The 13,792-nt window shown below is 42.9% G+C and overlaps 2 protein-coding genes across 6 annotated transcripts in view; both read right to left on the bottom strand.

The window, feature by feature from the left end:
* Positions 1–13,792, bottom strand: part of LOC126942223 (zinc finger protein 724) — a 715,842-nt gene that overhangs the window by 537,138 nt on the left and 164,912 nt on the right. The window lies entirely within an intron of this gene.
* The window catches only part of ZNF91 (zinc finger protein 91), a 227,612-nt gene that overhangs the window by 48,906 nt on the left and 164,914 nt on the right, over positions 1–13,792 (bottom strand). For 2 of the 5 annotated variants that reach the window (XM_050769479.1, XM_050769477.1), the window contains exon 1: positions 1,556–1,700. The exons of 1 other annotated variant lie outside the window; for it this stretch is intronic. In XM_050769479.1, coding sequence (XP_050625436.1) covers positions 1,556–1,558 — 3 coding nt within the window. In that variant the 5' untranslated portion in view covers positions 1,559–1,700. Of the gene's footprint in view, positions 1–1,555; positions 1,710–13,792 lie in introns of those variants that run through there. 2 more of the 5 variants (XM_050769476.1, XM_050769480.1) reach the window with 2 other exon arrangements.

A 13,792-nucleotide genomic window follows, 5' to 3' on the forward strand; every position in this document is an offset into this window, starting at 1 on the left:
CCCAGCTCTTTGGGAGGCCGAGGCGGGTGGACCACTTGAGGTCGGGAGTTTGAGACCAGCCTGGCCAACATAGTGAAATGCTGTCTGTACTAAAAATACAAAAATTAGCCAGACGGGGTCGTAGGCGCCTGTAATTCCAGCTGCTTGGGAGATTGAGACAGGAGGATCATTTGAGCCCAGTAGGCAGAGGTTGTAGTGAGACATTTTAAATGTCTCAACATTTAAAAATAAAAATGATTAAAATAGGTATCAAAATGTACACTACAGGACAAATAGTTGATAAAGTGAATTAGGGAGGAGAAACTGGCATTTGGGGATGTCAGACGAAACTGGAAATTTAGTATTTTACTGCAAGCCAGAGTTAGCCTGGAGGAATAGGGGATGAGGGGTGGACTTGAGGCCCTGCTTGGGACACATGTAAAAAATTCAGGGAAAAATCAGTCCCCTGTGGAGTGTGAAAATCATTAAGTGGCAGGCAATTAGATTGAGGTGTCTCTAGTCCCCGGATTTCTACTTCTGAAAATAAAACTCTAAACTCAAGAGCACTTTTTGGTAAATTACTACATTGGCAGAAACAAAATTTAGGCTTAACCAAGTATAAAATGCCAATTAAGCTCTGATTACATAACCAGGATATTTCTACCTTGATTGTAAAAACTAAGAAACGAGGCCGGGAGAGGTGGTTCACGCCTCTAATTCCAGCACTTTCAGAAGCAAAGGTGGGTGGTTCACCAGAGGTCAGGAGTTCGAGACCAGTCTGGCCAACAAGGTGAAACCCCGTCTCTCCTAAAAATAAAAAAAATTGACCTGGTGTGGTGGCAGGCGCCTGCAATCCCAGCTACTAGGGAGGCTGAGGCAGGAGAATTGCTTGAACCCAGGAGGCAGAGGCTACGGTGGGCTGAGATAATGCCATTGTACTCCAGCCCGGGTGAGAGAGCAAAACTCCTCCTCAAAAAAACAATACAAAACAAAAAAAAACCCTACATAACTGTACCTAACAAATTACTCAATTTGGTTCTTTATCATGAACCTTATAAAAATATTTCCTTCAAGTCCTTTCATAGACCACAGATTACAAACCATAGCTGGGTGCTCTAAAATTTTTGAATCACTCTTTAATTAAATTATTTAATATTCTCGAGGTGACGTCCATAAATTTTTAATAGGAAAAAAACAGGCCCTGGGAAGCCCACGGACTAAAATTCTTCCTATTCATGAACCAGCACCCCGAGTCAGGATTCTACCCTGACAACTCTCCCGCTGTCCCTGCACAATCTGGAAGAGACGCGGCGCTGCGGGTGCAGAGCTGCCCAGAGAGGGCTCCAGGCCAGGGCACAGTCACTGAGCAGGGAAGAGACCGGACGCCCGGAGCCCGGCTGTCAGCGCAGCCGCCATCTTATCGTTGAAGGGGACTGAGGCCGAGCTGGGCAAGGAGAACTCGGGGCACAGATCGTGGAGCTGAATACGGAGAGGCCTGAGTCCCGCCACAGCCGCTTCCCACCGGTTTCAACCAGCCCCGTTCCCTCTCTCGGGACGTCGCACCTAGCACTCTCACCATTTCTAGGTTTCCAGGGGTTCCTGGCGTCTTCGCTGTGGATCTCCAATACCTGCAGGTCACAGGGCCACATAGGCTGGGCTTCCTGGAGCACAGGATACAGAGCAGTGAAGAGGGGACCTAGAGCTCCAGCGGCAGCGAGAGACAAAGACCCCGCCACATCCCGGAAGCCTCCCTGTCTGCTTTCAGCTTTGTGCCTGATTGGACAGTTCCCAGTCCAGCTTCCCTGATTAGATAACGTTTAAGACCCCGCCTTCTCGGGCCCTGAGTGACAGAAGATGTGATCAGACACTGGACTGAATGAAGGAGTGCCAGCGTAGGCAGGCAGGGCTTCCTCCCTGAGCTCAGCCAGGCCCACCCCAGAGCATGGGAAAATCCTGTCTCTTCTTTGCTCTCTTTTTCAATGCACTCAAAGTGTGAACAAAAATATTTTATGTATATTAATAATACATAAAATTTTTTTTCCAGAGAAAATCAACTTTTACTTTATTAATAGTGTATTATCAATAATAAAGCCAATTTGATAAAACGTTGTAAGTCCCTCAACCGGGCACCGTGGCTCACACCTGTAATCCCAACACTTTGGGAGGCCGAGGCAGGTGGATCTCTTGAGGTCAGGAGTCCAAGACCAGTCTGGCTAACATGGTGAAACCCCATCTCTACCAAAAATACAAAATTAGCTGAGCGTGGTGACACGTGCCTGTAATCCCAACTACTCGGGAGGCTGCGGCAGGAGAATTGCTTGAACCCGGGAGGCCGAGGTTGCAGTAACCCTAGATCGTGCCAATACACTCAAGTCTGAACAGTAAGAGTGAAATTTTGTCTCAAAAAAAAAAACGAAAAATAAAAAATAAAAAATAGCTGAGCTACTCGGGAGGCTGAGGCAGGGGAATCGCTTGAACCCGGGAGGCAGAGGTTGCAGTGAGTTGAGATCATGCCACTGCACCCCAGAAAAAAAACAAAAGAAAAGAAAAATAAAATAAAGTACATTGGTCTTTTTGACCTCTCTAGATTTTTATACATATTTTATAATTTCTTATAATTTTTTAATTTTCTTTTCTTTTTTTTTTTTTTTTGACAGAGTCTTGCTCTGTGGCCCAGGCTGAAGTCCAGTGGCATGATCTCAGCTCTCTGCAACCTCTGCCTTTCAGGTCCAAGGGATTCTCCTCTTCAGCCTCTCGAGTAGCTGGGATTACAGGCGTGCACCACCATATCCGACTAATTTTTTGTATTTTTAGTAGAGGGTAGAGATGCGGTTTCACCATGTTGGCCAGGCTGGTCTCGAACTCCTGGTCTCAGGTGATCCACCTGCCTTAGCCTCCCAAAGTACTGGGATTACATGGGCAAGCCACGATGCCGGTCCATTTTTTAACATTTTATATTTTATTTTAATCTACATTATTTTTACTTTTTCAATTTGAAACAACCTTTAAGTAATTTCAAAACAGACAAATGTTTCTAACTTTTTTCATCAAGAGCATATTTTTCTTTTGTTTATACACTCTCTATTTTCTTTTAATTTCTGAGATAGAAGCTTGTCCTGTCACCCAGGCCGAATAGAAGCTTGTTCTGTCACCCAGGCTGAAGTGCAGTGGCATGATTTCGGCTCACTGCAACCTCCATCTCCCAGGTTCAAGCGATTCTCCAACCTCAGCTTCTGGAGTAGCTGGGATTACAGGAGTGCACCATCATGCCCGGTTTATTTCCTTATTTTAACCAGTGACTGGAATTTGCCATGTTGCTCTGGCTGGTCTCAAACTCCTAAGCTCAAAATGATCTGCCTATCTCAGCCTCCTAGTGTTGGGATTACAAGGCATGGGCCATGACACCTGGCCTTAAACACGCTCTTTGAATAATTAGTTTTTTTTACATCTAGTAGTCTTAGTTTTTCATATATATATATAAAAAATTACATTAACTCTTAAACTAATTCTTAGTGAAATCCCCTAGGAAGTAATTTTGAACTGTTTTATTTATGTATTTTAATGTTAAATACAGTGAGTTCTAAATTTCTCTTCAAAGAATCAGTATGTCAGTATATTCAGCTCTCTTATTCTTTATTCTCCATTTTAAAGTTTAACTTCTTCATTGTTTATGTCTCCAGTTTTAGTAAACAACCTTCTCACCAGTACTAATCAGTGGTTTACATCTGTACCCCTGGTCACCTGCTCTGACCTGAGTCACCTTTGGTCACCTGTTCCATAAAAGTATTTCTCGCCCAAACTGCTCACCTCACCACTCTGGCTTGTACACCTCCTCTCTTTAAAACAGCCAATGGGAATTAGTTTAGACTGTGCAGTCCAACCCTAGCCAACAGGGGAATGACACAGCAGTAGGGGCTACCTGTGTCAGGGCTAAGAACCCCTTTCCCTCCCTTCTTCAGGTGTGCTCTTGCCATTGCTCCATTCGTGAGATGCACCCTTCTATAAAAGTAAATATTGCCTTGCTGAGAAAATTTACATTCAAGTACTATTTCTTTTGCAGCACCAAAAGTTTGCTTCTAACATTTAATAAAAGATGTTTTTTCAAATTTTCTCTTAGCTAACAAATCTAAATATAGTTAGCTTTTTTATAACATATTATAGATTCTGAGCTGGGTGCAGTGGCTCACGCCTGTAATCCCAGCACTTTGGGAGACTGAGGTGGGTGGATCACAAGGTTAGGAATTGGAGACCAGCCTGGCAAATATGGTGAAACCCCATCTCTACTAAAAAATACAAAAATTAGACAGGCGTGGTGGTGTGCACCTGTAGTCTCAGCTACTCAGGAGGCTGAGGCAGGAGAATCACTTGAACCCAGAAAGCAGAGGTTACAGTGGGCTGAGATCGCACCACTGAACTCCAGCCTGGTAACAGAGTGAGACTCCGTTTCAAAAATATAAAAAAATAAAATTAAATTAAAAAATTCTGGTCAGGCATGTTGGCTCATGCTTATAATCCCAGCAGTTTGGGAGACCAAGAAATGAAGACTGTTTAAGCCCAGGAATTTGAGATGAGCCTGGGCAACATGCCAAAAACACATGTCTAAAAAAATTTTTTTTAATTAACTGAGCATGGTAGCCTGCACATTTAGTACCAGTTATTCAGGAGGCTGAGGGAGGAAAATTGCATAAGCCCAGAAGTTGAGGCTGCAGTGAACCCTCATTAAGTCACTTCACTCTATTCTGGTGACAGAGACCCTTTCTAAACAAAAAATGAACAGCCAAAACATAGAAAGTTAAACTTAAGGGGTTTTGTGTTTTTTTGTTTTTGTTTGTAATTATTAATACTTTCAAAGTTTTTAAGGTACAGGTGATGTTTGGTTACATGGATAAGTTCTTTTGTAATCATTTCTAAGATTTAGGTGCACCCATCCCCCAAGCAGTGTGCACTGTACCCAATAAAGTCTTTTACCCCTCACCCCCTCTCCTGCCCTTTCTGCTGAGTACCCAGAGTCCATTATACAATTCTTATGCCTTTGCATTCTCATAGTTTAGTTCCCACTTATAAGTGAGAACATACAATGTTTGATTTTTTATTCCTGAGTTACATAGAATAATGGTCTCCAACTACATTGAGATTGCTGCAAATGCTATTATGTTATTCCTTGTTATGGCTGAGCAGTATGCATTGGTATACATATGCCACATTTTCTTTTTCCACTCATTAGCTGATGGGCATTAGGCTGCTTCCATATTTTTGCAATTGCAAATTGTGCTGCTATAAACATGCATGTGCAAGTGTCTTACTCATATAATTTCTTTTTCTTCATGTAGATACCCAGTAGTAGGATTGCTTAATCAAATGGTAATTCTACTTTTATTTAATGAATCTCCATACTGCTTTTCATAGTGATTGTACTAGTTTACATACCCACCAGCAGTGAAAAAGTATTCTTTTTTCACCACAGCCATGCCAACATGTATTATTTTTTGATGTTTTAATTATGGCTGGTTTTGCAGGAATTAGGTGGTATCACCTTGTGGTTTTGATTTGCATTTTCCTGATCATTAATCATTGGCAATGTTGAGCATATTTATCTATGTTTCTTGGCAATTTGCGTATCTTCTTTTGAGAATTAAGCCTCATCTGTCTTTGTTTTTTGTTGCATGTGCTTTTGGGTTCTTGCTCATGCACTCTTTGCAAAAGCCAATGTCTAGAAGAGTTTTTCCAATATTCTAGAATTATTATAGTTTCAGGTCTTAACATTTTTGATCCATCTTGAGTTGATTTTTGTTTTGTTTATTCTTGCTTTGGCTATTCAGGCTCATTTTTTGTTTCACATTTTTTTAGTTCTGTGAAGAACTGTTATTTTCATGGGAATTGCATTGAATTTGCAGATTACTTTTGGTAGTATAATCATTTTTACAATACAAATTGTACACATCTATAAGAATAGGATGTGTTTTCATTTGTTTGTGTTATCTATGCTTTCATTAATTTCTTTTTTTTTTTTTAGATGGAGTCTCACTCTGTTGCCCAGGATGAAGTGCAGTAGCATGATCTTGGCTCACTGCAACCCCCGCCTCATGAGTTCAAGCGATTCTCCTACCTCAGCCTCCTGAGTAGCTGAACTACAGGTGTGCGCCACCACACCTGGCTAATTTTTGTAGTTTTAGTAGCTACGTGGTTTCACAATGTTGGCTAGGCTGATCTCGAACTCCTGATCTTGTGATCCACCCACCTCAGACTCCCAAAGTGCTTGGATTACAGGGGTGAGCCACTACACCAGGCCTCTTTCAGCAATGTTTTATGGTTTTCTTGTAGCAATATTTCATCACCTTTATTAGGTATATTCCTAATTATTTTTGTGCTGCCGCTTTAAAAGCGGTTGAGTTTTCGATTTAAATATCAGTTTGGTTGCTGTAGGTGTATATCAATGCCACTAATATTTGCACATTGATTTTGTATTCTGAAATTTACTGATTTATCAGACCTAGGAGCTTTTTGATAAGTATTTAGGGTTTCCTAAGTATGTAATTATAACATCAGTGAACAGTGGCAATTTGACTACCTCTTTACCAACTTGGGTGCTCTTTCTTTCTTTCTTTTCTCCAATAGATCTGGATAGGAATTCCAGTACTATGTTGAATAGAAGTGGTGAGAGTGGGCACTATGGTCTTGTTCCAGTTCTCAGAGAAAATGTTTTCAACTTTTTCCCATTCAATGTAATGTTGGATGTGAGTTTGTCATAGATTACTTTAAAAAAATTTTTTGGAAGAGATTGATTCTGAGCCAAATATGAGTGACTATGGCCTGTGATACAGCCTTCAGGAGGTCCTGAGAACATGTGCCCAATGTGGTCAGGGTACAGCTTGCTTTTATATATTTGGGCATGAGACATCAATCAAATACATTAAAGAAATACATTGGTGGCCGGGCAAGGTGGTTCACGCCTGTAATCCCAGCACTTTGGGTGGCCGAGGCGGGTGGATCATGAGGTCAGGAGTTTGAGACGAGCCTGGCCAAGATGGTGAAACCCCGTCTCTACTAAAAATACAAAAATTAGCCAGGTGCAGTGTTGGGTGCCTGTAATCCCAGCTACTTGGGAGGCTGAGGCAGGAGAATCACTTGAACCCTGGAGCCAGAGTTTGCATTTAGCAGAGATTGCACCACTGCACTCTAGCCTGGGCAACAGAGAAAGACTCTGTCAAAAAAAAAAAAAAAAAAAAAAAAAGGCAAAAAGAAAAGAAATATATTGGCTTGGTTCAGAAAGGCGGGACAACTCAAAGCGGGTGGCTTCCAGGTAAATTTAAATATTTTTGTGGTTGACAATTGGTAGAATTTATCTGAAGATCTGGGATCAATGAAAAGGAAGGTTTAGGTTAAGGTAAAGGATTGTGGAAACCAAGTTTTATTGTACAGAGGAATCTCTCAGATAGGTGACTTAAAAGAGAGAGCAGGTTGTAAAATGTTTCTTATCAGACCTAAACAGGTGCCTGGCTCTTAGTTGATTATCTCCTGCATCTGCAAAAAGAAAAAGGAAAATAAAGAGGAAAGGGGATTCTCTATAGAATGTTAATTTTTCCCACAAGAGACTTTGTGAGGCAATTTCAAGGTATGAAAAGGAAATATATTTTGAGTTTAAATATTTTTTTCTTGTCTCATAATGTTATGCCAGAGTCAGACTGAAAAGTAAGCCCTGACACATAAGGTCAAATAAACCCCATCTGATGAGAATTTGTGGTTTGTAGGGCATGAATCCCTAGACCCCTCATGTAGGAATCTGGGCAAAGTAAAAAAATTAGAGGGCAGGCACGGTGGCTCACACCTATAATCCCAAAACTTTGGGAGACTGACGCAGGAAGATCACAAGGTCAGAAGTTCGAGAGCAGCCTGACCAACATGGAGAAACTCCATCTCTACTAAAATTACAAAAATTAGCCGAGTGTGGTGGCACACACCTGTAATCCCAGCTACTTAAGAGGCTGAGGCAGGAGAATCACTTGAACCCAGAGGCTGAGGTTGCAGTGAGCCGAGATTGTGCCACTGCACTCCAGCATAGTGACAGAGTGAAACTCCATCTCAAAAAAAAGAAAAAAAAATGAAAAAACGGAGCTTCGTCCTCAGTCCCTCTTCTTGGCCAAAAAGCATTCCACAGAATGCATATGCAGGCCAACAGCAGCAGGTCCCATGGCACTAGGAAGGGTTACTCCTAGAGTTGTCTGATCTGGTCATTAGGTGAGGTCCCACAATGCTAGGAAGGCTCTATCCTAGAGTAGTCTGGCTGGTGGTAATAGTTTTAAATATTAGCAATCTGGATAATGCAGGGAGGACATGGTATGACCTGATGTAACAGCCAATTGTTTAAGGGGTGAGATGGAGTCAGGCCAAGGGTATAATCAAAAACAAAAATAAAAGAAAAAAAATGCCAGATCAAATCTATTTTCTGGGCTATCATGATTCAGGTCTTTAATTCTACCTTTCCTTCTACTGTATCTGGCATAATATTTACAAGAAACATAAAAAAAGATAGCAAGGATTAGGCAAACAAGATTATAGGTAGAGTCAGAGGGCAGTAAACAGCCTAACCAACCAAAAAACCACTGCATGCATCTTCATAGTTTTTGATCAGACTCACAGTGCATTTACCCTTCTTATCAAGTTATTTGGATCTTGTGATAAATGTTGAGAATTGTAGGACCAACATTAAATTAGAATTGAATAAATTTAATCTCTTTTCCAGCCAATTTATCTCCATAGGTATAGTATCCTGAGGAGGGTATAAATTAAATGCAAGCAATGCCTGGTCCTTGGTGTCTAAATTGTTATAGACTTGTTAACAGTAGACAAATATATTTTTCCCCCAACTTTTGTATGGCATAGTATACTGGTATCTGGGATAGAAAAGGTTTTGTCACAGGAGAAGTCATATAATTCTAGTGTCAGTTTTCCCTTGGCAAGATTCCCTATGGCTGAGGGCCTTAAGAGTCAAAAGACTTACAGCCAATTAAGTGTTCCAGGGCAGATAGGAATGGATGTAGACAGGCGTTTTTTACTTCTTAAAGTTATTTTAAGTTAAAAGTACAACAGCAAAACCAAAAGAAAAAGTTACAAGACTGACTTATATTTTTTTTTTCTTCTAGACAGAGCAGTGGCATGATCCCAGCTCACTGCAACCTCTGCCTCTCAGGTTCAAGCAATTCTTCTGCCTCAGCCTCCTGAGTAGCTGGGATTACAGGTGTCTGCCAACATGCAGGGCTAATTTTTATTTTTTTAGTAGAGATGGGGTTTCACCATGTTGGTCAGGAGATCTCGAACTCCTGACCTCATGATCCACCTGCCTCAGCCTCCCAAAGAGCTGGGATTACAGACGTGAGCCACCACGCCCACCCACAACTTTTTGAATGTCTGATAGAATTGAGCTGTAAATGGATCTTGTCCTGAACTTTTCTTTTTGGCAATTTTTTTTTCTGAGTTTTGCTTTGTCACCCAGACTGGAGTGCAGTGGCATAATTTTGGCCTACTTCAACCTCCACTTCTTGGGTTTGATTTTCCTGCCTCAGCCTCATGAGTATCTGTTACTACGGACACAAACCACCATGCATGGCTAATTTTTGTAGTTTTAGTAGAGACGGGGTTTTGCCATGCTGGCCAGGCTGGCCTGAAACTCTTGACCTCAAGTGATCCACCCAGCCTCGGCCTCCCTGAGCCACTGCACGCAGCCGGGAATTTTTTTTTTTTTTTGAGATGAAGTCTCACTTTTGTCCTCCAGGCTGGAGTGCAATGACGCGGGATTACAGGTGTGAGCCACCGTGCTCGGCCTTATAGTTTTGTTTTTGTTCTCCTAAACTATTTTGGGTTTCTTGTTTTTGTTTTTATTGAGACTGAGTCTCACTCTATCACCCAGGCTGGAGTACAGTGGCGCGATCTTGGCTCACTGCAACGTACGCCTCCAGAGTTCAAGCAATTCTCCTGTCTCAGCCTCGCAAGTAACTGGGATTACAGGAACCCACCACCACGCCTGGTTTTTTGGGTTTGTTTTTGTGTATTTTTAGCATAGACTGGGTTTCAACATGTTGGCCAGGCTGGACTGGAACTCCTGATCTCCTGATCTGGCCTCCCAAAGTACTGGTAGAGTGTGTTTAAGTGGATGACAATCTTTGCTATTGACTGGGTGTGAATATAAGTTTCACAATCTTACCTGTGTGGTTGGCCCTATCAGGGCACTTTGAGGACGGTAAATGGTGTGCATGAGAGCTGCAACCTGCTCTGCGAACTTTGTGCTGCTCTGGACCCATGATCTTATGTGGTCAACATCTCTCCAATTGGCTGAGTCCAGAGAGGAGAGTCTTCACGTACCTATGACCTGGGCTTAAAAATGAGTCGCCATCAGAGCTGCAGCCCCATGTTCACATGTGAGAGTCACAATTTCGACTGTGGACTGCATCTGTCCATGAGAATTATGGGTTTTTTTCCATGTGTGAGGATGACAATTTTAAAAATTGGCAGGGTGTGCTTACATGAAATACAATCTAACCTGTTTGCTGGGAACTGTGATGATATGCTCTGTACCATCCAAGTGCTTTATACAATAAACGAGAGAACGAGAGAGTGGTAATTCTCTGTAACCTTCATACAGAGAGGAGACCCGGGATTCTACTTTTTTGTTTTTTGAGAGAGTTTTGCTCTTGTTGCTCAGGCTGGAGTGTAATGGTGTGATCTCAGCTCACTACAACATCCGCCTCCTGGCTTCAAATGATTTTCCTTCCTCAGCCTCCCAAGTAGCTAGGATTACAGGCAAGCTCCAACATGCCCTGATAATTTTGTATTTTTAGTAGAGAAACGGTTTCCCCATGTTGGTCAGTCTAGTCTTGAACTCCTGACCTCAGGTGATTCACCCACTTCGGCCTCCCAAAGTGCTGGGATTACAGGCATGAGCCACCATGCCTGTCCCCTTTACTCCTTTTTCTAAGCCTAGCTGTGAGAGACACTATCTCTTCTATTGGCCGGTACAAGGTATTAGAGCCATCATCACACCTATGAGCTGGGCCGAGATATATGTTACCAACGAACTTGTTGGCAGAAAGCACCCAGGAGAGTCACATCACCTGGATGCTGGGCCACTGATCTGTAAATTTTTTCCCTGAGGGCTGTGGCAAGGCAGGGGAGTCACATCATCTGGGTTTTCACCCAGTGGCATGTTACAATTTTTTCCTGAAAGTTATGCACATGCAGGAGAGACACATCACCTAGTGGCTGGGCCCTGCAGTGTGTCACAATCTTTCCTGCGGGCAGAGTACAGGCAGAAAAGGCATCACATCTTTTATGTAATGGATGCAGATACATGTCACAAGAACACCTGTAGACAGGGCTGAGGCAGGAGCCTCCCAATTTTTAAGTGTTTTGCCCAGTGAAACGTCACAATATTCAGAATATGTGGTTGCTAGATAGAAGAGTCACATGACCTAAGTTCTGGTTTCAGTGATATGTCACAATCTTTCTTTTTCACAGGGTTCACGGAGGACAGAAGTCGTATCACGGAGATGATGAGTAAAAATAAACGTCCCAATAACCCCAGGCTCATGGTACATGTGAGAGAGCTGAATCCCACATGTGTTGAACCCAGTGACATGTCAAAATATACAACTTATGCAGGGCCCAGGCAGGAGAAGATAGTATCTTCACCTAAGTGTCAAGCCCAGTGACACATCACAATACCTTCTGTGACACAGTCCAAGCAGTGGGGAAAAGTCACATTACCTAGATGCTGAGTCAAAAAATATGTCACAAAAATCACTGAGGGGAGGGCCCAGACAGGACAGTCAAATTACCTAAATGAGGGGCTCAGAGGTATGTTGCAATGACCTCTGCGGGTAGGACTCAGGAGAAACAGGGGAGTCACATTATCTAGGTGCTGAGTAAAGCTATATGACACAATCACCCAATTTGATAGGCCCAGGCAAGAGAAGAGAGTCATATCACATAAGTGCCAGGCCAAGTGATGTGTCACATTCCTCATTATGGACAGTTCCTAGGAAGAAAAGGAGAATCGCATCATCTAGGTGATGGACCTAGAGAAGTCACAATAAGTTGTATGAGCTGGGATCATGCAGAAAAATCGAATCACTTGTGTGTTGAGCCTAGAGATAAGTCACTCTCTTTTCTGTGGGCATGGACCAGGCAGGGGAGGAGAATCATAATACCCAGGTGCTGGGCCCAGAGATAGATCACAATCTCTACTATTGGTAAAGCCCAGGCAAAAAAGGAGAGTCACATCAAATAGTTCATGGGCCAAGAGATATGTCACAATGCCCCCAGGAGGCAGGGTTTAGGCAGGAGGCAAATTACATTGGTGCTGATCACTACAATATGTCACAATGTCTTTTAAGGGCAGGACCAGGCAACATAACTTGCTGATGGGCGTAGTGATATGTCATTTTTTTTTTCTGGGCAAAATCTAGGAAAAAGAGACAAGTCACATCAGCTCTGTGCTGAAACTAGCAATAGACATCATTATCCCACAGTGAACAAGGACCAGGCAGGTGAAAAGATTCACATCACCTAGGTGATTGGCACAAACATATGTCAAAATATCCTTGGAAGGCAGTGGCCAGGCAGGAGAGCTACAACACCTGGGTATTGAAATTAGCTATACTTTACCATAGCCTAACTAGACAGGGCACAGGTGGCAGAGTTCCATCAGGCAACTATAGGTGCTGAGGCTGGGTGCTGAACCCAAGGATATATCACAATGTTTCTGTGGGCAAGGCTCAGGCAGGAGAAAAACTTCTTCTTCTTCCTCTTCTTCTTTTCTTAGATGTAGTCTTGCACTATCACCAGTCTGGAGTACAAAGGCTCAATCTTGGCTCATTTGCAAACTCCACCTCCCAGGTTCAAATGATTCTCCTGCCTCAGCCTCCCGAGTAGCTGGGATTACAGCCACTTGCCACTATACCCAGCTACTTTTTGTGTTTTTAGTAGATACAAGGCTTCACCGTGTTGACCATGCTGGTCTTGAACTCCTGACCTCGTAATCCACCTGCCTTGGCCTCTCAAAGCGCTGGAATTACAGGCGTGAGCCACCTCACCTGGCCAGAGAGGAGAGTCACCTCTTTCTAGGTGATGAGGCGGGAAACATGCCACAAAGCCTCCTGTGGGCAGTGCCCAGGCAGGAGCCTCTCATCCCCTAGGTGTTGGGCCAAGAGATATGGCACAATACTCTTAATATTCTATGCTCTGGCAATAAAGGCAAGTTACATCAACTAAGTACTAGGTCGAGGGATGTGTCACAATTCCTCTTTCATCAAGGCCCAGGCATAAGTGGAGAGTCACACCACCTGGGTGATGAATGAAAAGATACATCATCTTACCCCTGTAGCCAAAGCCCATGCAGGAGAGTTACATCACCTAGGTTTTGGCCAACATAAATAATGTAAGCAGGGTTTAGGCAGGAGAAAAGAGTAACATAAATAATGTTGTCAACATAAATAAGGTAAGCAGGGTTTAGGCAGGAGAAAAGAGTAACATCACCTAGGATCCTGGCCAAGCAATATATCAAACTCTCTTTTTGGGTGTATTTCAAGCAGTAGAGAGTCACATCACCTAGGTTCTCAGTCTAGCAATTATGTCACAGTGCCCCCTGTGAAAATGACTGAAGAATAAGAGGAGAGTAACATAACCTAGAAGCTAGGCCACGCTGTGTGTCACAATCACACCTGTGAGCAAGGCCTAGGCATGAGAGGAGAGTCACATCAAGTTAAGTACTGGGCCACGCGACATATCACAATCCCCATGTGGACAGGTTCCAGGAAGACAT

This window comes from Macaca thibetana, chromosome 19, assembly GCF_024542745.1.
Source record: "Macaca thibetana thibetana isolate TM-01 chromosome 19, ASM2454274v1, whole genome shotgun sequence".
Classification (NCBI taxonomy): Eukaryota; Metazoa; Chordata; class Mammalia; order Primates; family Cercopithecidae; genus Macaca; species Macaca thibetana.